Source organism: Lichenostomus cassidix, chromosome 5 (genome assembly GCF_008360975.1).
Source record: "Lichenostomus cassidix isolate B80296 chromosome 5, HeHo_3.0, whole genome shotgun sequence".
Classification (NCBI taxonomy): domain Eukaryota; kingdom Metazoa; phylum Chordata; class Aves; order Passeriformes; family Meliphagidae; genus Lichenostomus; species Lichenostomus cassidix.
The window spans coordinates 55,825,961-55,850,709 of NC_139486.1; the positions used below are offsets into that span (position 1 = coordinate 55,825,961).

Genomic DNA, 24,749 nt, shown 5'->3' on the forward strand with positions numbered 1-24,749 from the left:
AGAGAAGAGCATTTTATAATCCTTGTGCCAACCACTGACTCAGAATGCTCTTGATTACAAATTAGGCTTTCAAAAACATCAAGTATTCATGATTGTTTTAAGGAGCCTTAAAAATGTATGCCCAGGTTTTGGTTTTTTTTCACAGAGGTCACGAAGTTAGATTCTTACAATCCAGTTCCCAGCATCTAAATATAATTAATGCTGATTTTGAGTTCCTCAGTGCCCCTGAATAGTTAACATTTTCAAGCCCAGCTTAATTAACATATATGAACAAGGATGCAGCTTTGAGGTTTGCAGAACCAGACCTCTTCCAATGTCAGATTTGACACTGAAAAGTGGATTTTGAAATGCCACAAGTCTCAAGGAAATGGCAAGTGAAGTCTCACATTTAGACACCTATGAACTTAACAGGCTTATGGACTTAAGCACTTGTTACTGAAACTCTATTCCAGCTGTAATCAAGCAAAAATCTGAGGGGAATTTATGAAAGTTGGAGGTCACTTTGAGTCTGAATGATGTTCATCTACTTTAAAAAAATTTTCAAACAAGTAGGGGAGTGCTGTACTCAGCATGTGTACAGAACAGCACAAGTGCACACTGATTTTTTTACCTGGAAACAGCAGAGTTCACACTAAGCCTTTGTTAGAGCTTAGAGCTGTAACAAGTGAAGAAGAACTGAATAACTAACGAAAATAATGATCCTGTTGTGATGGTGATGGTGTTTTGTGCTTCAGAAATTGCCTACAGAAATTAATTATTTCCATTTCACTTTTCTTATAAAATGTATCATCCACAATCTAGAATTTGTCTAAAAGGCTATGAACTACTAACAGACCATCTTGACTGATCCAAATGTTAAAACCTCTCTTAATGCCATCTAAGTTTCAGAATCCCTTTGTGAGATATTTTCATGACACAGAAGGATAATTGCCTTCACTGCCAGAATTCATTCATGCTTTGCCAGAAGACAAAGGCCTTAGGCTCACACATTGCTCTCACAAGTTTCAACATTTTTTCATCTATTTTTTTCAACTATCTTTCAATAATCAAAACTCTTTCATTAGCTCAAGCCCCTTTCCCTATGAGTTTTCACTTGCACAAGGGTCTGTGACATTTCTGGTCACATTCTCTGCTGAATGACACTGAGCACAGCAAATACGAACAGAGCAAAGCACCAGAGGTTTTCCCTTTTTTTCTTTTTTGAAGCAAGAGTATTCATACTGCTCTCTTAGGCTGCATCATCTGTGCCCAAAAGAATGAACAAAAGTGAAGAATTTTGAGAATCAAATGCTACAGAAGAGGCACGTGGTGAGGAAAACAGAATGGGCCATAGAATCATAGAATCACTAAAGCTGAAATAACCTGTAAGATCAAGTCCAACCCTTAGCCTTGCCCTGCCACATTCACCCACTAAACCACGTGCCCAAAATGCCACATCCTCATCATAACCCTCTGACCAGAGGCTTGTCAAGGACAGGCCCTGGGCAAAAAGCAGGTTTTGAGAAGATCCTTCAATCCAGAGCAAGTGATCAGCTGCTGCACAGAAGAGAGGCAGCTTCCTTAGAAGCACAGTCTCACGGAGGAAATGGAAGGACCAATTCCACTCCTATATACACAGGAACAGAAAGGCAAGGGCTAGAGACATTTCACAGCCGTGGGGATATAATTTAGATGTTATTGTTTGCGGCAGAATTCTGAAGAAACCATAGGAAAGCCATCCATGAAACATGGCGACAAGAAAAAGAGTGGTGTCAATACTCTTGTGTGTGTAGCAGATAATCAAAGTGTGGGTGATGAGGGCTGGCCCAGTGTGGTAAAATGCAATGGATGTACTTGCAAGATGCATCACAAAGAATTTCAGTAGAAGGTGGCTTGCTGGAAGTAGAAAGAAAGGATCTGCTCCAGAAATTTTCACCCTTTTCTTCTCTCGGGAAAAATGCTAAATTTCATGAACCCTGATTAATTCTGATGTCTTCCATTACTAAAAATGGAAGCCCTATGTTACATCTTCAACAAATACATTTGCTACAGTAAATGAAACTGAACAATAAAGCCACTGAGAATCAAGTGAGAATCCTTATTTGTCAGCATTTTAAATGAATTGTGCAAAGCTGAAATATCTTATTTATAGAGATGAAAGTTCAGCTATTTAGACAATGAGTAATTTGGTTTCTAAAGATGAAAAACTCTAAGGAGTGACTGCAAGTGCTGTTGAAATCCTGCACTACAAGAGGTAATGCAGTTATTTTTTCCATAGTATATTTAGTAAGTAGGGTTGCAAAGCTATAATACCAGCATTTTCCTTCCGAGTACATAACATGCAATAATAATACTAAGAACCATCTGATGACAAAGGGTTTTTACAAGCTCACCAAAACCAGAAACATCTTTACTATTTTCTGCACACATTTCTGAGAAGAAGCTACCGAAAATAAAAAAAAAAAATCACACCTTCGGTGGGAGTGCTTGTTTTTAATTATTGTTTTAGTGGTGTTTGCAATAAGCTTGATGTCAAACAGATTAAAGGAAAGACAGTCTCACTTTGGAAAAGTTTTTCTTCTGTTTGGAGGAAGAGTAGATCAGTGTTCACACCCATGTTTTGGGTGCCACAGATAATAACTATGGAAATAAAATTGAAGTGCTGACCTGACCCCAGTGTCACTGGTATAACCCTCAGCAGCTCAGGAAAGGAAACCTTTTTATGGCACAAAGGTAAAAAAAGAGATTATAGGCTTATGTATGTATATACATATAATTTTTATAATAATAAAAAAAGCTATGGGGTCCCTTTTCTCTTTGTTTCAAGATTCTTCCTGTGTAGATGCTTAGAGTGAAAGGTGGGTTAACAGAAAACGACATCCAGAGCCACAAGATTGCCTAACTAACTCAGCAGCAGCTTAACCATGTGACAAACCCAGGGGCAACTCGAAGGCAGCTATGGCCTGTGGAGTCTGCCAAGGAGCCAGATGCCATCACCAGAAAAACACCTTCCAAGGCTCAGCATCTGTGTCCTAGCAGTGCTCTCCACAAAAAAAGGAGGAGGAGGAGAAGGAGAAAGAGAAGGAGAGGTGAATATAAAATTTTTTAAAGAATTGTACATATACATGAAAGCAACACTTGGTTGAACTTAAAAATCTAAAACTTGGAAAATCAAAGCTTTTTTTGTAAAAAATCAAGATGCCCTCAAGATTGAATATTTTCTGCCAAAACCGTATCTTTTGTTTCTGTTACCTGTTAAAACAGGGTATTTTTTAAAATGAAATTTGGATGTCTCAGTAGCATTTTCTCAGTTTTCTAAGAAAAAGATTAACAAATCAAAATAAGGTGAGTTTTACACACCTTCTAGGACTGTGGACCAGACTCTCATTTTCACATGTGCCACCACACAGATAATAAATAGTAACTTATTATTTAAGAACCAACAGGTATGCAGCATCAACAAAACTCAGAATTTTATGCTAAATAACTGGGACTTATTTGGCTTTACATGGGTATATCTGAAAGGCCATTGATCAAGCACAGCTACATGAAATTGGAATAAAAATTAGGGCAAAATATTTCATTCAGAAGCTTGTTTTAAAAAAGGTAATAATTGTTGAAAGCATGTCTTTTTAGTACAGAATCCAAGCATCATAATACATGTGCATAGCTTGCTTGTAACAGCCTCATTTTTTTCTTTCCCTGTTTCCTCAAGTCTAGCATCCCCATAGTGGACATAACATTCTGGTTTTAAACACCCATAGATCACTCTGCTGCAGAGTCTGCTGAGCAGGAGAGTGTGAACATTCTCTACCTCTTCCCATAATGCACCAAAAACCTCTGCACAAAGGCGTTAAGGTGCGACACAAACAGGCAGCTAATGAATTATCATAACTAATGTCATAATAACAAAGATTGTTGCTGTGATTATTTATGCGCTCGCTGACTAATGTGCTCTCCGATTTATTAAAACCCAATATGTGCAAACAAACTAACTCTATTTGTGAAAATACAAATAATACATTTTGTAGTCACAGGCGAAGTTAGAAGCGTTCAGTTTTCCCTTTACATTCACCTGTGCATCTCCTGAGAAAAATTCTTTCTTAGCTAAAAAATTATTTTACCAGTTTTTCATATTCATTCACTTCAGAGCTTTTGGTTAGTTTGGGTTTTTTTTTTTAACTATTAACACCAGTGATTTCAGTGTCTGTCAGTTGCTATTATATATAATGTCAAGGGAAATTTTTATGGGGCCCTAAATTCCCCTCAGCTCCAGTCTCCTCAGAAGGAGATGCCTGTATTGCTTCACTCTCAGGCAGCAAAGTAACAGTTACCTAATTCCACCACTGAGTGTCTGCCGGTCCCAACTCCTTTCACTGACCACAAATTCATTGTGCTGGTTCAGAAAAAGAAAAATCACTCTCATCTCTTCTGCTGCCCTGCTGTGGCTAATGGCCAGCCCATGCCGAAAATAAAATAATCTCTCCCCATTTCAGATACTGCAGCACGTATTGTTGTAGTACTGCAAAATAACAGCTTTATTTTGTTAAAAGGGCCTAACTTTAAGTGGACCATGGAATATTTATGGCTCTCAGTAGTCCTTTGAAAGAGTTATCTTATGTTTTTATGCCGATCATGGGTCAGAGGTTCAAATCAGCACTTCTTTCTGTCACTCCTTATATGTTTTACTATAATTTACAGCTCAGCAAGAGGACTCATAAAACAAAAGTGTCTATTTTACTTCAGCAACTAATTCTAGCTAATCAAAGCTTTCCAGCAAAACAACCCAGCATGAAACTCTGCGTGGAAAATATGCAGAGAACAAAGCGTTTTGTCAAATAACACATCTCATGATGTAAACACATATGTCTCTTATAGGAAATTTTATCGCTTCCACATTATCGGCGCACAAAAGGAGCATTCTTGCTGCAGACCTGGTGCGACTGTGGAGCCATCGTCATTGGAAACAAGAGCCTGATTAGGTTCCCACACAGATATGAATAGATTTTCTTTTTTTAGTGTAATGCTGCCTTTCTTATTTCTTAAACAGACTAGTAATTGTGGCTGTAAAAACAGTGGATTGTGTTTGGACGACATTTGTTTCTTCATATTTCTTTTAGCTACCCAATGACACCAATTATCCCATATGGTTGTCCTCTTCTGGAAAGTCTGAGTTAATCCACAGCTGTGAAGATGAAGACGCACCCAGCAGGCTCTAAATCTGGTGGGTCTCTTGTCTGTTAATAAAGTCCACAGTCTGCTGGACAGATGTTAAGAGAATCTGTATAATAAGTCAGTGACAAAGACCCAGACTTCTTCTGAGAAAATGATTAGCAAAAACATATCTATTCTTCATAGTTTTTCATTTCTTGCTTCATGTTTTGGAGAAGAAAATTTTCTTTACTTCATAGAGGAGTCCCACAGCACACAGAATAGGTCCTGCTCAAAATATGAATGGACTAACAAACCACACTGGCATGTGTTCCAAAGGAATGACAGATCTTTTTGTCCATGACCTATTCCTGCATGCTGTGGTTCCTGCACTATTATTTTAAGTTTGGGTTCATTCATCATATTATGGGGGGAGCCTGAGTAGGTATTGTCAGCTATAAAATATCTACTTTAATTTATAAAGTAATGGGAAGTGGAAACTGAAGATGAAATTGCCATTTCACCAGTTCTTGTTAAAAGTTATTAACACTGCCTTTTCTAAAATAAAAGGATTGCAGAAAATAGTTTTCATCTCTGAGGGTCATGCTGATGATCGGGGGGGAGAAGAAAACAAACAAACAGAAAACCCAAAACAAACCAAAAAACAACCAAAAAAATCCCCACAAAAACAACAACAAACCCACCCAAACCAAAAAACCACCCACAAACACAAGGAAAGAATGTGGAGCGAGAAGACACCTGCAGTGAGATCCATGTTTAGAGCCTTACTCACTTTTTCCTATCCCCACCTTTTTCTCATCACTGCCTGACAGCCCAGACATCCAACCCCAAAGTCTCTCTCAGGCACAGTCATTTAAATTTGGAGAAATGCTACAGACTTAAAATACATGCACCACTGCAATAAAGAACAAACTTGCCTTCAGGCACATGTGCATTAAGGTGCTCTTAAGATCACTTCTGTTTCATTTGCAAACTGTATTTCTCGTTCTTTTGACCTCATCCTGCTTTGACACAGTGAATTAGAAATGGCCATCGAAACAGCTCTCTCTGCTTTGCTGCCTGAATCCAGGAATTCTCATGTAGGCATCATTCCTGAAATCATGGCCCTCAGAAATCAAATGGCTTTCATTTCATTGAATCATGACAATTAAATAGAATCTCTCAGCAACTGTCTGTTCACAACCTATTTACTGTTAAGCTGTGGACAAAGCCAAGAAAGAATGCTTGGAGCTCAAATAAATTATCAATCACTACAAGTGGCCAAGACAATGTATAGAATTTGGCACCTGGCCATTGTCTCTGTAATATTGTGGTTTTTTTCCCCTTAGGAAGTAAAGTTGATGGTTTATTAGTTTTACAGCACCTTGACAAGTTTTCAAGATAAAATGTCACCCCATCACACCATGAAGCTGCTGGGAATTTTTCATGAGAAAGCATGAAAATAGCAAAAGAAAAGTTTACTCTCTGCAAAAAAAAACATTAATTCAAAAATATATCCTGAAATTTTTAGACAACTAAAGTTCAGACAGTACATTAGATATATCACTCGAGAATATATGTATCATTGTGTCTATTGAAAGGAAGTGACTACTCAGCTGACAGTATCAGAATGGGTGATATTTAAATGAGACTTTTTTGCAATGTCACTTAGTCAAAAATCTAGCCCTGTAAATTATAGGTACTGATCCTCAGTCCCCCAGGGAGAAAACCATATTTCTGCCATGTCAGAAAAGAACAAAGGGTTGGCCAAAAGCTGGCAGGGGAAACAGACTAACAGCTACCAAAACACACAAAAAAACAAACAAAATAAACAAAAAGAAGTTAAAAACATATATACAAAATTGAAGGCCATCTGCATCAGTATGGAGCTCTTACTTTCTGAAGAACAACTCCCTTGTGAAGCCACTGACTGGAAGGAGAAGCAAAAATCCTCACTGACTTGGCGGCCGTGTCACACCTCATTTCACTCTTTTTATTTTTTTTTTCCCCTTTCCAAACAGACTGAGTGTTGGTCTTCTGAGAATATGATGCTAAGCCACTTTTCCTGTAGAGTTTTTAAACTGGGCCTCTGAGAAAGGGTTTGATACAATTCAATGACTGAAGTAATACCTTTGTCCATCTGAGCATTAAATGGCCCATTGAAATACAGCTTAGTTAGAAAGAATTTCAGTAAATGGTGCTTTCTAATTTTTTTTATTATTATTATTATTATTCCTTTCCCAACAGATTACAGCCTGGACCTGAAAATGCAGTTCAATCACTTTTTAGGCCTCTTAGGTCAGGTCTTTAGCCAGTGTTAATTAAATATAACCCCCTCAGAATACTGGAGGTTAAATGAGAGCAACAAACTGGTCTTCTTCAAAATATTGCCTCCTGCTCTCCAAAAAGCTGTATTCTGTTTGGAAGGGCCCTTGTTTAAACACATTGGTCTTAACAATAAAAATTTATTGGGAGCAGGAAGGGGGAAAACCATGCTAAATGCTATTTTATCCAACAGCCAGTAATCACTAAACATTAAACACCTATTCCCATGCAATATACCATGTCTATTGTGTTTAAATAACACACATCATAAAGGAAAGTGCTGCAGCAGACAGTTTAGGCTGTAGCAGCAAATACAGCAGAATTTTCAACTTGATAAAGTGAAACTATAAAGAGCCGATGCACAAGTCAGACAGCTTCCATACCTAATATTCTTCCCTGCAGCTATTAGCAGTTTGCATTTTTGTCTCTAGTAGGCATGAACATTAGTTTACCTACAATTTCACGTATTCAGTCACATTTTGTTGTCTGTTCCCCACAATTTGACTAGAGCACGAAATTGGAAGGTAGCTGAAATTGTCGGTTTTTCATCTTAGTGATTTTAAATTAAAAAGGGAGGCTTTTGTGCAAGCCATTTGTTAGCTGCTCCCTAAAAAGTTTCCTAAAGTATTCCTAATAATTTTACATTGAAATTTCAAGTCGAAAGCAAGCTTTTTAACACATGGCAATTAGTCTTGTCTTTCTGAACATGACTTTACTGTAAATACTCCTCCTTGACTATCCCTTTGTCCCAAGATTCCTTAGAAGAACGCAACCAAGCGATAATTCAGCATTATTGCTGCTCCAGTGCACTAATCGCTTAAAGAGCAGCAAGGACCCTATGTTTACTGCCACAAGGCTCCTGCAGCCTCCCGGCCTGAGGCAGGCTTCCCAGCCCAGCAGCATCCAGATGTCAGGAGGAATATCCAGGTCCTGATGCAGCATGCCGCTCCATTCCAGTATGGCCTAAACATCTGTTTCATCTGCTGGCGTACAACCTGCTGGATGCTGCTGAGCAAAGGAGGGGATGCAGGGAGTGTGGGAGAGAAATGTTGCAGTTGCTTGCTGTATATATCACTAAAAAACTTCCTATCAAACAAATATTGGGAAGGACAAAGTGATAATTACAAAAAAAGCCATTTTCTTCACAGCACATGCATAGCATTTCTTCTCCTAGTGGGGTGACAGCCCATAATGCATTAGCTTCTCATCTTACTAACTTCCTTCTGGTTGAATTCTTTATGGTGTAAGAAAAGGACAAAATAAGGAAAAGCACAGAAGCACATAACACAAAGCACTTATTGCGATTATAGCAAATGCTCTTTAAAAAAAAAAAAAAAAAAGCCAAAATCACAACTTAAAAATGAGACAAACTTAGGCATCTCCTACATATTTATAACTTCCTATAGATAGTAACTCAGGAGCTCAAAAACAATAAGCATCTTTTGTCTAAAAGAAAGGAGTATGTAAACATTGACATTTTATCTTGAGGCATGACAAAAACAGCAAACACTTTAGTTGATCTAGATTAAGTTCTGACAAGGAATAAAGGAGTGCTAACTGTTCTCATCTCTTCCACTTTGTGTATCTATTCTCTTGTATCCTCACTAGCGACAATAATGGAATAGTTGCCTGCTCCCATGCAAATTCTTTGAGTTGTTTATGAAAGCGAGATCAAAGCCCAAACTGAGAGTGTCTCTTTCTTCCCTGCTGTATTTTTTCTCAAGAGGAGGACCTAATGAGAGGCTGTTAAACCAGGAGGCTTGCTCAGCACTTGCAGAGCAGGAGGACTGTCACAGTGCAGCCCCCCAGCTTACCTGACTGAATATTCCTGTGTCCCACCTTGGCATTGGGTGAGCCCCTGGACCCAGGGAGGAGGAATCATCCCTCAGACCTTCCATTTAAACACTCCCAGCCTCTGTGAACCTGAACAAGTTTTTCCTGTGCTCCTCCTGCAATGGATCAGCTGCTGCTGCAATACTACAGCACCTGGACCTAGGTATGTCTGAATGCAACCATCAGGTGTTCCGAGTAAAGATAAAATGAGAGCATTAATAAAACAACTATTCTAATAAAATATTGGAAATATCAACAAAAAATATTTCACCAAGTATCTGTAGCCATTTGTTCTGCAGGAGGATAGCAGAAACATCAGTAAAACCTTTCTCTTAAACACAGAAATTTGTGTTCCTTCATTTAATGCTATCAGATGACTGATATGCTACTTTTTGATCAGAATTCTCCTGTTATTCACCATGCACAGGAAAGAACACAGTAGCTTTATCTTTGTGGTTCTTCCAGATTATATATTGTACCACACATGTTGAAAATTTGCAAAAAATCTTCAACATTTTTATTGTTTTACAAAATAACTGTGAGATGTTCTGCTTAAGTACCTTTGGTAGAAAGCCAGCCACGGCAAAGGACAACTGCATTTGCTTGAAAAAGTAATTTCAAGTTTCCTGTGGATGATGTTATTCAAGAAAAAAAGTGAAATGTTAAAGATAAATCTGTATGTGATTATTCTGTGTTTGCTACTGTTAGAATTTGCTGTTGGCACTTTCATAGCATAAATTCTGTCTTATAAAAATTGTGGATGGCACTAAAGTTTACAAACTAATGAGCTCACCTAGGAAAGCAAGCAAAAACCAGGCAGCATGGCTCCAAAGATACTTGCAAACAAAGGCTCTGGTGTTTTAAACTCCTCTTATATCTGAAGAAAGTGAATAAACAGTACTTATTTAAAGTAAATATATAACCAGATCTATAAGAAAAATATGAAAACATAACCAGATGGTTGCATCAGAGTGCAGGTTTTTTCATTCACTTTATGCTATCCTAGTATTACCTTCTCTGGTGACACTGTAAATCAGATTATTCATAAAAAGAATTTAAAATGTTTTCTGGTATTCTTTCAGAAGCTCTTCCAAAAAAATCTGGATTTTATTCCTTACTGCTAATATGAAGTATTTTTAACAATAAATGTGAGAGGTCTATCTGAAAAGCATCTATCTCACAAATTCAGATAGCTTCACACACTTTATCTATAGAAATAAAAGAAGGAGGACCCCATGATAAAGGGGAAAAAATTATATGACTGAAAAGCAATTAATTACAGTAAGTTTGCTGAAGGGATGATAGCTATCAAAGCTTATCAAATTTTGCATTTCAGAATTTCAGATATTTCTTTTAAAAATCATTAAAGCATAGATGGGCTTTGTGAGAAAAGTCAGGAGTTTCATTCAGTCTCATGTCAGCAGGATTACAAGCAATTATGAGTAACTGCTTGTTGAGCTATGTGAAATGAGTTGGTGAATGAGTTTCCTAGTGAGCACACGTCCATGTCACTGGTACCACTGCCAGTAATGCAGACAATCTCAGCTGAAGGGGTCTAAAATCACAATTATTCTCCTAATCCTATGGGAGATGGTTGTGCAATTGCTGCTTCTGGTCTACACCTTCTAGGTCTGTCAGCCTGGTGGCACCCAGGAAAACTGAGGCATAAGCAAGGGAAAAGGAAATCAGGACACTGGGGGGAGAAAAGTAACAATAAATCTTCACTAGAAATATCTCATAAAATCTGGCATAGTTTGGTGGGTTCGTTCACTCTCTGGCCATCCAGATGGAGAAATTGTGTAACATGACAATTGCAGCATTTCCTGCGCCGAGCTGTGCAGACACAGAACGAGAAAACTGAACTCTCCCTCACTGCTGCTAAGCACACCGAGAGGCAAAAGATCCACAATTCAATTCCTGCTGCTCCCCTGACAGAACAACGAGACACCATCGCCGCGACAAGCGGGTGCAAGGCGGGAAAAAAGGAAAAATCCCATTTAAACCACCTCTCTCAATTCCCACATCTGAATCCCCATCTTGTGAGAAGATGCTGAGGCAACTCTACGGTTAAGAGCTGAGGATTTGAAAGTGCTGCTTGGGATTTGAAGCTGCAGTGTTTTCTTACTTTTCTAAGAGACACAGTGCATGTGGTAGCTCGCAGCCATTCTATAATTTTCATTAAAAATGGACAGAAGACAGGGATATAATAAATATATACTGGCTCTACTGATCAGGAGAAGCTTTATCAGTCAGCTGGGGCACATCTGGGGAAAAAAGTCACTCAGGTGCATCTCTAGCATCCCATTCAATTAACATACCATTAAAAATGGTTTGTCCCTGTTCAGCCTGCTGCGTTACCTGATAAGTCAACATAGTTAAAATGTATATTTAAATGCAGAAAACAGTGAAATGTTTTCTTTGTGAAGCAGAAAACAAGCCCAGCTTATAGGTATTTTAAAGCACTAGAAATAATTGTGCTTTACAAGTTGCTTGGCAGATCGCTCACACTGATCTTTGACTGCATATTTTTGAACTTTCATGCACCTCCAAGGAAAATTAAATAATTTCCTTATAGGAAGTACACACAAAATTATGCAAAACGTATTCAAATGGGCTTATAAAAATTACATCTAAGAAAAAAAAAATCACATTTGCACCTCAAAACCAGGTAACTGGGAACTTACTATTATAAATTCATTGGAAGCTGATGTATTTTACACCAGTAAATGGGAAGCGTAAGATTGTCTGAGCTGCAGTAGGTGTGATGATACTTCAGCAGCAGTGCTGGGACTGGGTTAAATAGGTTATGAGGCCTCAACAAGCCTCCCCCAGGTGTTGAAGACAGCAGCAGAAGAGATGGCCTGTACTGGATGAATTACCCTGGATAGTTCACAGAAATGTTATTAAATAACACTGGAAACTGGTTAAATCTGGTGACTTGCTCTGTGTCTACACTATAGGACAAATTATTCATCTTCACTGAAAGGACTTTGCCTCTTTGATTTCTCACTTCACTTCCAAAAATGCCAGTGGACCTGACAGCACACTCTCACTATTCCTACACCTGAAATATTATTCTTTTGTTTTCATGCTTGCTATAACTCATGCCCAACACCAAAATACATGCCCTAATACGTTGACTTCACTAGATTTTATGAAGGATTCCTTTAAGTCTCAAATAATTCCTTAATGCTGAAATTTAAGCACGATGTGTTTTCTTCCTATATGCCTTAAGTTGCTCCTCCCTCCAGTCTCTTTTTCAGGACTGACATGCAAACCTTCTGCTGTGCCTCCAGCCATATGTAGCCTTCATGCTGAGCCTTAAGAACAGACAGATGAATCCAATACTTTCCAGTTAGGACCCTTTTCTAGTTTCTCAATCATATGGATTCTAAAAACATCACAGACCAAACATGTTTTAGACAAGCAGGGTGCTGAAGGCCATGCCATTCCTATTTCACTATCCTAAGCCTCTTCACCTTGGTGATAGCAATATCTATGCACTGATTTGAGGAGTTTTAGCTCATCTTCTATCAATTTCCCTCTTTTTCTGAAGTGGGTCACTGGGAGGGCATATGGTCTTCTAACCAAAACCCTCAGAAATGAGGCAGGTGATGACATCTTTCCAGTCTATGCATCCCTAAGAGAATTCTTCTGCTTTCTTGGAGCACATATGTGTGTTAGTTTACACCTAGGAGCTCTAATCTAACCACCCTTGTTCTTAGAACTTTTAGATCAGATGAAAGGTGAGTTATTAAGTTTTCTTTTTCTGTAGCAATTAGCCAGCAAGGAATGATAACACTGGCGTGTATTATTTTCCTTTGTGTATAGACCTAACTTAAAAGACATTTTTGTCTTTAATCTGATTTCTGCTTAGTTCCCAAACAACCAAACACATTAACACCTTCCCAGGAAAAAATCCTTCATGTTTGTAATTTGTAGCCAAATTAAGCAGCTTGCTCTATCAGAAGTATAATAAGTTATCAGAAGTATAATAAAATTCCAGAAACATATTCACTTGCAGCTAATCCCTGCAAGGCACACACCATATACATTTCTAGAAAGCTTGAAGGAATCCAACTGCCAGCTCAGAGTATGCCTCACAGTCAGCCTATTCCCCAAAGGGATGCCACAGTTTTAAAAGAGCTTTAAAAAAACGTGCTCATCCCCTGATGGCACTGTGTAGTACTGGTGCCTCTGGTGCTCTGTCAGTAAATGCAGCAGTAACTTATTTGCTTCTTGCTGGCTTCTGAGTGAATACACACCCCAGGGACAGAGCTTTGCAAAGCACAATGATTTTAAAATAGAGCCTGGGCTTTCAGCGAGGGGCAGCCAGTGGTTAAGGCAGCAAGAACGTCTTGTTGACGCTGGGGGCTCAGCCTCTTGCAGTCACTTGGGCTCCAAGCTGCTGCCTTGATATAGACTGAAGAGATGCAGGAAACCCCCTGCAATCCAGGCTATAAGGATGAGATCCTTTTAAACATACAAGGTTCCTGATAAGTCAGTTGAATGTCTGTGCCACTTATGATCTCAGTGGTGAATTCTCCCTGGAACAGCATATGGGCCTGGAAGGCAGCTGTCCTGCTTGGTGAGATCTGAGGGTGCAAAAGATGGGAATGGTGCCAGGAGCCTGATCCCTAGCTGCCAGATTGAAAAGCCTTCCCTCTTGGGAGAGGAGAGCAGAAGCAGGACAGGAGCACTTCCCAAGTTGGAGGAGGGGATGGGCATCTGACAGGGACAGCAAGAGAGCTGTGCCAGGCTGGGTGACAGTCTGGGGGCTAAAGGCTTTCCTGCCACGGGGGAAAACATCACCCAGGAATGGACTTGGCTTTCCCACCACCAAGACAGGCACTAGAACTGCTACAGACTGTAGAAACATCTTTTTCTTAAACATTGCTATAAATTTTTTATTCAATAATGTGACGCTGTTCCAGTAAGCAAGGAGTGTAAGAAAGCCATGCTGTTTAAAGCAGTTATTGGAGGTGCAGGGCATGAAATGGGTGAGAAAAGGCTCTTGCAGCTGCAATGCTGCTGTTCCAGGCTGATTACTCTAGCTAATGGCTCTGTTTGTCTGTCCATTTTTACCAGCTTGATGAGAATAGGGAGAGTCCTTCTCCCTGTGACAGTACTGGAGGAGCTACGAAAATCCTCCTGGGAGAAATTTCATAATAAGGGATATTTTACTGCAAAAAGTCTCAATTTTGATGGGCTGTCCTTTCCTGATGAAAATCACTTTGCCAGATAATTCAGGGCTGAAGATGAGAAGGAGAAGGAGAAGATGGAGTACTAAGAAATTCTGCAAAGAAAGGAGGTCATATGGTAAAATATTGACTCCATGACATCATTTTCATTGATACTGCCACTGATATAATTCAACTTGATAACACAGATATTACATACAGAGACATAAACATTCAAGTAGGGAAAGGCACAAGTATAACTATTTCATTGATTTTAATTAAATTTGCCTGAGTATTGCAAGGTTGGCATATTTTTAATTTTATTTCCATTAAAGGGCGTGCTTGGTCTCTCAGAGCCTTAATAAAATCTTCTTTCGACCTCTCTCCTTTCTCTGCTACAACCTAAATTTCTACATGAGAAAAGGACCAAAATATGTAATTTACTACTTCCATATGCTGAAATTTGCACACACCATCCCCTTAATTTAGACCACTATTCACTGTATCATAATAAGGAACATTCTGTTAAAATATGTCCACCTAGAGCTCAGTAGTCTTTGAATGCTAGATAAAATCATTCTATAAGGCTAATGAAGACAGAAACTCTGCCTGTAACAATATTAAGTTTGTTTTCTCCAGTGATTCGAAGAAGTGAGCAATCTGTCAGTAATACATTGAGGGAAATTACTTGTCTTGTAGGAATTCCCGCTGACAGTCACTCACTCACAGTGCTGACCCAAACATCTACCCGCTGACAAACAAATTACAGTGTCTAACTTTGAAAAGGTAACTAGCTGTTTTTAATTTTGATTTGTCTCACCAAATCTCTCTTCACATTTACCCAATCCCCATTCTTTGCTGCGTTGAAAAAAAAAAAAAACTAAACAAGAAAGAAAGAAAGAAAGCAAATGGAAAACCCCATGGTTTTTGCATTTGAAAAAATTATTATTGCCTACATCCGAGAGTGTTATGTCAGATAAAACTGTTAAACTGTGTCTAACCAACATTAAGACTGGCAGCCCTGCCAGTGACTGACTGGGTGAGTGAACACATTACTGAGACAGCATTGTAGAAATTAATTTTCTTCAATAAAGTGATTTTTAAGCCTCATATATTTCACAATCTAAACATATGTCACTGTTTCATAAACAAAATAAATGGATTAAAATAATACATTACCAATATGCTGACACATGGAGATATTTTAATTAGAAATACTTAAGCTGCGTGATATTTAACTGCTATATTTGTTGAAGAGGAGCATGCATCATTTAGTAAGACATAAGGCAGGTACATCACTTTGCCTGATGTGGTACCAGAGTGGCACCAAATCAGATCACATTAGCCCCGCTGAAAAATCGTGTTAAGGTTACAACACAGAGAGCAGACTGTAAGAGCAGCCATCCACTAGAACAACTTCTTCATTGAAATAATAATTCACACAGATTCTAGTTCCTGAGAATAATATTTCTCCATAAAGGGCCACATTTAACAACTTAGCTATTTAAAGGCCATATTTACATGACTGTCGCATTGCATTGGCCTCTTTCCTGCACATTCTTCTTGACTTACTTTGAGGACCAGCACTAAAATAGCTGAGGAAAGCAAATGTCAACTATGTCCTGAAATTTATACGTGTGAGAGAATTGGAATAAGTAGAAATGTAATATATTGTTTACTGTACCAAGTGCCCCCTGTTCTCTAAAGGTCAGAAGCATTGTAACCTTGGAGTTACAGTTTCTGATTGTTCCCAGGGTTAAATACATTATCAAAATTAATGGTTCAAACCCCTCAACCTTCAGATATATGAGTATTCATGCCTCCATCTGCTGAACTGTTCAACTAAAAATAGCATTCTTTGGCCTTCCCTCTACTAATATTGTGCCCCTGAGGCAGGCTTTGCAATGCTTCAGCAGTACACTGGATCTACACCCAGCAGTATAAAAAAGGTCATTTACTTTGTCTGCAATTAGAAGAGAGTATGGAGGAGAGGGATAAGGTGGGAGGGCAGAAAAGAAATAGACAAATATGTGTTTAGTTCAAATTTTCTCTTTTTTTAACTGGATTATAAGGACTCCAGGTTTCAAGAACACAGCTGCAACTATAGTTAAGACTCGCCAAGGTTCATTAGTGCTATAAGCGATAAATTCTGAAGGACAAATTACACAAATAGTTTGGGGAAAGAGTTATGAACGAAAGCCTTTTTTGTTTTGCTTTTTTTTCCTAGAGCTCACTTTGTTTAGGAATAACTCCAGCTAGCATCATTGTAGTGCTTCCATTTCTATCAACAGTTTATCAGTCGTGGTTGAGAGAGTTGCGACACTTCCTTATTTATCTCCTAGACAGCTTTGTGGAAATATGTAGGAATGAAGGCAGAGTTTGTTTTAAACTCTAAAGGGCATATAGTAATATTCCTTGTTTGAAAGTAAGGACATACAGGTGCCTCCTCTGCCACTGCTGTGACTTCCCAGCAACCAGGTTACTGCTACCAGCAGCATGAGAGCTGGAAAAACCCATTTCATGATCAAGTCCACTCATTTAGCAAGACTGTTGGCCACACATCCCTAGAATCATTTAATATCAGTGCAACTATTTGATAACTTGGGGAAAAGTTCAGGGAAATGGGAAAGGGGAGAAAGTCCAGAGAAAGTGTATGTGAAGAGGAGCAAAAGGAAAATTATTGACAGGTTTTACAGTTCACACTGATTAATTAAAGTGACACACTTGTTACACAGAGGTATCAGAACTCTTTCAGACACCACTAGGCCACAGGTGTAATGGTAATATTGCATATTGGTAATATATCTGCAAACTATTCACTCCCAGTCATTTGAGGCTGGAGGGGAGAACAGAAATAGCTTGTTTTTTTCTGATTAGACTAAACCTAGAGAGCTGTTCCCTCATCAGCAAGATCCACTCTCATGCCAAGAGTCCTAACAAGGCTTGGTCCTACCACCCATATTATTTAAATCTTTGGCTGATTTGTTGAGGAAACTGGTGAGATGGGGCTGAGATGTCAATGGGAAGTATGGAACACAGAGTTTTAAGCCTTTTTGTAAACCTCATCAATGACACTTTCATGCAATCAGTATGCAGATCAAAAGAAGCTATCTGGTATCAATCCAGAGTAAGCCACCAGTTCAGGAATGTGGAATGGCATTAAAAGTCTGGTAGTTACTATTTTTCTTCAGGATACTCAAAGCTACAACTGAATAGTAATGGTATTTACCATGAGCTGATGAAGGGGATCAAAAATCTAAAGAGAAGATGGGTCAAACTGGTCTGTTGCTGAAGGAGAACTATTTTTTTACTTTTTTTTTTTTAATGCAGCACCTGTGAAAGTCAAACTAGCTACTTGAGAAACTCCTTTATATTATTTCAGCAAAGTTTTTTTAACACACAGAGATAGATAATCCACTGGTGAACACAAATATAGAATTCAGAGAAAGTACATTTTGATAACAATGTGCTAATAGCTTAAATAAGACAGGCAAATCATCAGTTAGAAATTGCCCACTGGAGAAAGATCCTCTGCGGAATAATTGCTATCCTTACATGACATACCTGGTAGTAAATGGATCTCTGTATCTGTGTTATTAGATTCAGAGCTCACATAGGAGTTGCCCTAACACACAAGAAGATGAGAACACAAATTCATCCAAAAAAAAAAACCCAAAAAAAAAAAACACCAAAAACAAAACCCCAAACCTGCACAACTCTTGTACTTGACATTGCTTTCCCTCCCCAAGTTCTCCAAAAATGGATATTACACACACCTACACATGTAGAAACAAAACCAAACCTGCAACTGAATTAGCTATTTCTCCCACTGGCTGAAAGGAAGAGAGATTAGTTTTGTGATCAGTGTTTTTAAGCACTTGGGAAATACTCAGATACCATGGTCACAGCCTTCATGTAAATAAATAAGTGGGTGGGGTGCATGGAAGAAAAGAAGCAGAACAGAGAAAGAAGGGGGAAGGGAAGCAAAGATGGAAAAATGAGCTGAAATGCTACACCCCTAACTGTCTTCATGACACATCAGGTAAAACAACAAATTCCCTCCAACAAACACACCCAAATGAGGGCTCATTTAGGGAGCTCAGAGAATTGACACGAAGGGAATATTAATAGTAGGAGCAATTAAAATTTAGTTCAGCCAGTTTGACAATCTGATGAGCAGGTATCAACTGAAGGTTAAGGGCTCTGTTATTTAAGCTCTTATAACTAGGAAACATTAAAGGTTTTGAAATCCCATAGAGATAAAATTCAAACAAAATAGAAAGGGGAGGAAACAAACAAAAAACTCTTTTACAGCAAATATATCTAAAGGGAAATTCAGACCCCTCGAGCCTGAATGTTTCTGAGTTTACTAGCACATTTTTGCTGGTTGTTTTCTCTCTAATTGTTTTCATCGTGTTTAACAACTCAGTCTATCATTTCTGCAAATTAATGAAAATGCATTATTGCTGTAGGTTCAGATCAAGTCTGATGTGCAAATATGTGGGTCGAGTTACAAATGGATCATGCAAAAGGAAAGAAGCAGGAATGTCTGTGGTTTAGATCCTGTTTCTTTGACAGTTGAACAGTTTTCATCCTTTCCTGCCTTGCAGTCTTGTGTAGGCTCACTATTTGTTTTAGTGCATTTCAAAGGCAGCAAAAATAGTCTCTCTATTCACAAAGCTGATTTCTGCAGTATTTTTCCAACTAAAGCTAATGAGACTTTCGCTTCAACAATAGTCAAATACTGACTTTCAAAGGATACCTGCTATTTTTCCTTTTGAGAAGCTTCCCTTTGGTTTCAACCCAGTCCAAGGTACAGTCTTAACACCACATTATCATGGCCCAAAACTACTTTTCAGAGATTTTTGCCTGCAGAGTCAGGGTGTTGTCCTTTCAAATTCTGATTATAGGTTAGGTCAGACCTGAGCTCAAGGGGACTTTCTTGTCAGCTCTGAACCACCAGTGAACAGCAAGTTCTGCTCCCATTCTTGCTTATCCTGAGTTAATTTGGCAAGAATATCATCACAGGGTAAAGAGGAAAGGATTTTTAATTTGCTTTGGTCCCTCTGGAAAATAATATAATCACAGAAAGGTAAGCAAAGTAGATATTTGGATATTAGCATGGCAATACTTTGCCACTCTAGGCACAATTTATTCCTACTTTGCTTCTGAACCCGACTCTAACCTAACTCAAATAGGGGTTTCAAAGGTTTACTTGCAAATAGTTACATGCATCTTTAATGGCCTTTCCTCTCATGTTCACTGTCACTTTCTTTCCACACATTTTAACTCTGAAAGCTTTTGACTGTTTCTTCATTATTTATGACATTGTTGTGTCTTTTCTTCTGAAATTAAAAACTTCTTGCCACAAGAAGCAAGCTAATAATATGGCACATAAATCTTCACAACATTTCATTCTATATGTGCCAAAAAATAAATAAATGGCCAAACTAAGTCTCCTAACCAGGCTTGGCATCTGACCAGCTTAATGCACAAAAATGTTGAGATTACCTAAATACAGAAGCTAAAAGAGTTTGCAATTTATTGTATTGTCAGCACCACACTGTCTGAAAAGAAAAAAAAAAAGAAAAAAGACCAATAACACACTTTTGTTTGGATACACTGAGTGCTCCAATTATAGGTAGTGCATTGCAGCTACAGAGGAGAGACCACAAGAAAATAAAGTACAAAAAGATCTTTGAACTCATCTCCCATCAACTGTACATATAAATAAAAAAAATACCATTAGCTGCCGATATAAAGCACACAGAACAATGTCTTTCACTCACAGTATCAAGGTTGGCTGCACGTCGCTGTACTGTAAGTACATAAGGTGTTAATCCTCTTGGGCTGCGCTCAAAAATTATTTAACATTCAGGCTATTATTTAGCATACAGCTGGTTAGCAGTTTTCCCCTAAAATGTTGGCTTTGATCCCACATTTTTTTGTTCTGGCACATACCTGGAGCTGTAAAGGGCTGAGTCCAGAAGCAGCAGCAGCTGCCATTGTTGATGGAATGAACTGCACAGGGTAGTTATCACCTGTCGGGAGAACAATGCGTGCAGGTTCAGACAATGAGCAGAGAATAGCAGCAGACAAGTGCAAACAAGGCCCTAGCATTGCCTGTGCTCCACAGCACTCCTCTAAGCCCAAACATCTGCAAAAACAAAAGGCTTCGCTGGGCACGGACTTGCCATGCTCCCTTGGAACTTTTTTTTGTCAGCAGATAGCTGGTAGGCAAACTGGCAAAACATAAATATGATACTCGTGATTTTCGTTTTCGAAAGCAAATGGTCAAATCGAGCCTGAAAGCCTGGGAACAAAATGGACCTTGCAGCCACAGACACACAGATAAGATACCCCAGGAAACCCCAGTGGCTCCCAGAGGGAAAAAATTGTTTTCACCATGTGTTTCTTAAAAAAAATAAATCTGTTATAACCCAAGAAATATCAGTCCTGTTTAATGCCAAGTGATTTCTTTCCAGTGTCAAGTGGTTCCTGGGAAAGGTACCAAGTTGGCTCAACACAGGCTGAGGTTCTTGTTTTGCTTTGAGGTTCTCTGTCTTGGAACAACTCCTTTAAGGTAGTCATAGAGAAAAGCAAAATTAAATCACCTTTTAATATAGCTTGAAATACAATTTTAATTTTCTCTTTAAAATAGAAAAAGTGGATGGATTAGACAGATGCTCAGTTACATGAAGGGGGGGCCTAGAAAAGTGGATAGATTAGACAGACGCTCAGTTACATGAAGATTCAGGTACTAAAATTTCCAAATTAAATATTGTAGCATGATGCCTATTAGCATCTGTGGGTGTTCCCATAGATGTGCAACACACAGTGTCATTTGGACTCTTACAAGATGTAAGGAATGAAGGAAGGCTGAAATAATTTAGCATTGTAATCTGTAATATAAAAATTAATACAGTGATGGATAAGTAACTGTGATTTAATGGAATATCACTTTGGCTCCAGCTACATTATTTAAAGTCAGTGCTATATACTATCTGTAAGCTACATTTTAACAGGCTGTACATTTTTGAGATATTTTTACAATAATCTGTCTATTTTACACAGACCCTTCCATGTTGAAAACAGAATGTGGCAATGAGGGAAAAAGCAGAAAACCAATGGAATATAATCAGGGCATCCCAAGAACTAGATTGTTTTTGTCAACCCCCTCAAATAAATAACAATAGCTGAAGTCTTTGCAGTCACCAGATTCCTCAGAACTGTTTCTTTTTACCATCTGAAGTTCTAGCGTACCCAGCTCAGTTAAAATGTTCAGCTGTTTCACTTTTTTAATAAACTGTACATGTCTAATCCACAAGGTCTCTTTGCATCATATCCATAATACCTCATCAGGCCATTGAGCACAGTGTGTGCTTGTACACAGTCCAGTAACAATTGGATTCTGATTGCATATGGAGCTCTGCTACAATGCATTCACTAACACTATATTGTGCTGGTGTCCTATGGAGTAATGGTCAAAATATCTCCTCTTATTTTCCCCATTCCATGAGGTTGATTTTAGTGTGCAATGATGTTGGGTTTTCTTTCTTAAAAAAAAAAAAAAAACAAAACCGACAAAAAAACTTGTAGATTATTTTCTTAAGGTACTAAAGATGTCTCTTCATGGTTAAATAATTCCAGTCGTCTCTTTGATATTTATATAAAATTATCTGAATAAATAAGATCCTAATCTAAGTTAAATAATGTTTCTTTCAGAAATATCTTACAAGGTTTTTCTTAAAAAAAATCACAAAGATGTTGAATTAATGATGCTTTAAATGGGGGGGGAAATAACCATCCGACTTATCAGCATGGACTGCCTTGCAGAACATTTCGGAGGCATTCTTTCTTTAAATATCATGAATTATTCATCCCTGTTCCACACAGCAATCTCTTCTTTCTCCCTCCCCCTCCGCATACACTTTTTAAGTTCAATACCAGTTGCTTTATTTGTACTAAAACATTTTCCATGTCAAACATATTTAAAAAAAAAAAACCAAACTCTAAAAGAATTCCCTGCGGCACTCCTTTTTCACAGCTGTCATGCTCCCATGGTTTGAAATAGCCAGATATTTTATCCCCACATGCGCACACACACAGAGTTTTTGGCTTCACAGTTAATTTAATGGTATCTTCACCACACCCTGTAGTGTTCTCTTGCTCACCTGCTGGCTACAGCGCTTTCTTTTGTTGCAGGAAGAAGAATAATTTTATAGTTATGCCATTTATCTGTTATTAAAACCCAATACTGTCCCTTTCCCCCCTCAATTTAACATGTTAAATTATGGCTAAGTCCTGGTATGTCAGCAGCATCTTTGTGCTGAGAAGAAAAATTAATACTCCTTCAGCTCTGGAGTACCCTGTTGACACCGAGGAGCAAAAGCAGAGCAAAGGTACTTCTTTCTCCCTTGAGCAAACTGAGCATGCAAGGAATGCTCTGGTTTTAATGTTTAATTACAGAGGTACATATTTCGCCCTCTCATTTTCTCAGTGCAAGAATGGATCAAGAAGCTTCTCCATAGCTGTCTTGGCAAGAAATCAGTCAATGTATTGCAGCAATTTTTTTCGAATTTGTCTCTCAATTTGGAATGCTTGCGTGAGGATCCATTCTTTTAAATTTGTACAAAAGGCAGTAGAACATGTTTAAACAGGTCTGCCTTAGGTACTGGTGTGTGCTGGCCTTTGATAACCAAGAGTGGGAAGAATGCTGGAAGAAGAAAATCTGTCATGTTTTGCAAATCGATCTTTTCAATCTCCTTGCTGTGCTGATTGTCTATTTACATTTCGCTGCTGTTGTTTATATATAAATTGGTGTTTACAAGCCATGGAAAATTATGCCAGACTTCTGTTTCGTTTGTCAGGTTGAGCAACATTTCCAAATGAATAAAAGCAGTGAGCAATTGTGCTGTGCCATTCTACATAGAAATAATGTAAATGTTTCTTTTTGTCTTGGATGAAGAGATGAAGCTTAGCAGACTTTATTTATGGGATGTATAGATGTACCTTCCAGATCAGGGCTTTGTGAGCTGTGAGGAAAGAAGGTTGTGTGGCTTTTGTGAGACCCAGAGTAGGGGGAAGGTATGTCTCAGGTGCTGTCAGGATGCAGCAAGGATAGAGATGGCCACTCCCACAGTATTCCCACACAGGGCACAAATTTTGCTTGTCCAGGGCCATGAGGATTGAGGAAGATGTTAATAGAGGTAACCGTCTAAGGGAATTCTGTGGAGCATCTCCCCTGTCTGCCAGCACTACTGTTATGCCTTTGTCCTGAGCAGGGTTTGCTGCAACTCTGCCTTATGTCCATTCTCATCTTGCAGCAGAACCTGTTTCCCCCACAATTGCCTGTCTGCAGGTAATGTTTGCAAAATTATGAAACATGCACATTTCAGTGCAAAGTCCCACCTGACAATATCCAGCTGCCTACCTTCACTTCCAGCTTCTACATCAGTATTTAGGACTGAGGCACATATGACTGCTACAATAAATCCAGAGGTTACCAATTCCTTGTTCCAACCAAAAAAAACCCAACAGGAGACATATGACAGGCTTTAACTCAGTCCTGGGGAATTTCCATTAGAAGCAGGGCTCATGAAGCCATGCAAAGACACACAGCCAACCCAGTACAGAGTGGATTTGGTGCATGCTTCCTGTTTTCACCTGCCAGAAGGAAGAGCAGCCTACTGGAAAAAAAAGAATACCTGATTGTGGAAAATCTAAACCACCTTACAACTTTAGGAAAAACTTCTGCATGACCTATTGCAAATGGAAATTGCAATGTCAGATATCAGAGAAATCCAGCACATCTAAGATTATGTTTGTTATGTGGATTAGCTACAGTAATCAAAGAGTCTAATTAGTTTGATGACAAATATTTCACAGCATTGGAATGTTGTGAAGTCCAGCCTGATGACAATAAGTCTGACAGTTTTGTTTGTCATGCTTCCTCTAATATTATTTTCTCTGATTTCAAAGGATTGATTTGTCCCAGTGCAAGTAGAAACAGAACCAGGCCAAAATGTTGATTCTGTTACTCACTACTTCTGCCACCAGCCTAGGAAGTTTCCATTTCCACATTGTTGCAGCATAGCAAAATCTCCTGTAAATTACTTTTGTGTACAAAGTTGGATGACCTAGGTAGGTAGAGAGGAACTGTTTCTCAGCCATTCTAATCATGGGCTTTATATAATTCTTATATTAAATATGTAAAAAAGCTTTGAAAACACACTGCAGCATATCACTCAACAAACCTGTCTAAACTGAATTTTACTCTAG

General features: G+C 38.6%; 1 protein-coding gene across 12 annotated transcripts in view; it reads right to left on the minus strand.

Moving 5' to 3' along the window:
• The window catches only part of SOX6 (SRY-box transcription factor 6), a 366,784-nt gene that overhangs the window by 65,225 nt on the left and 276,810 nt on the right, over positions 1 to 24,749 (minus strand). For all 12 annotated transcript variants that reach the window (XM_085063213.1, XM_085063212.1, XM_085063211.1 and 9 more), the window contains one exon: positions 20,430 to 20,509. In XM_085063213.1, coding sequence (XP_084919339.1) covers positions 20,430 to 20,509 — 80 coding nt within the window. The remainder of the gene's footprint in view (positions 1 to 20,429; positions 20,510 to 24,749) is intronic.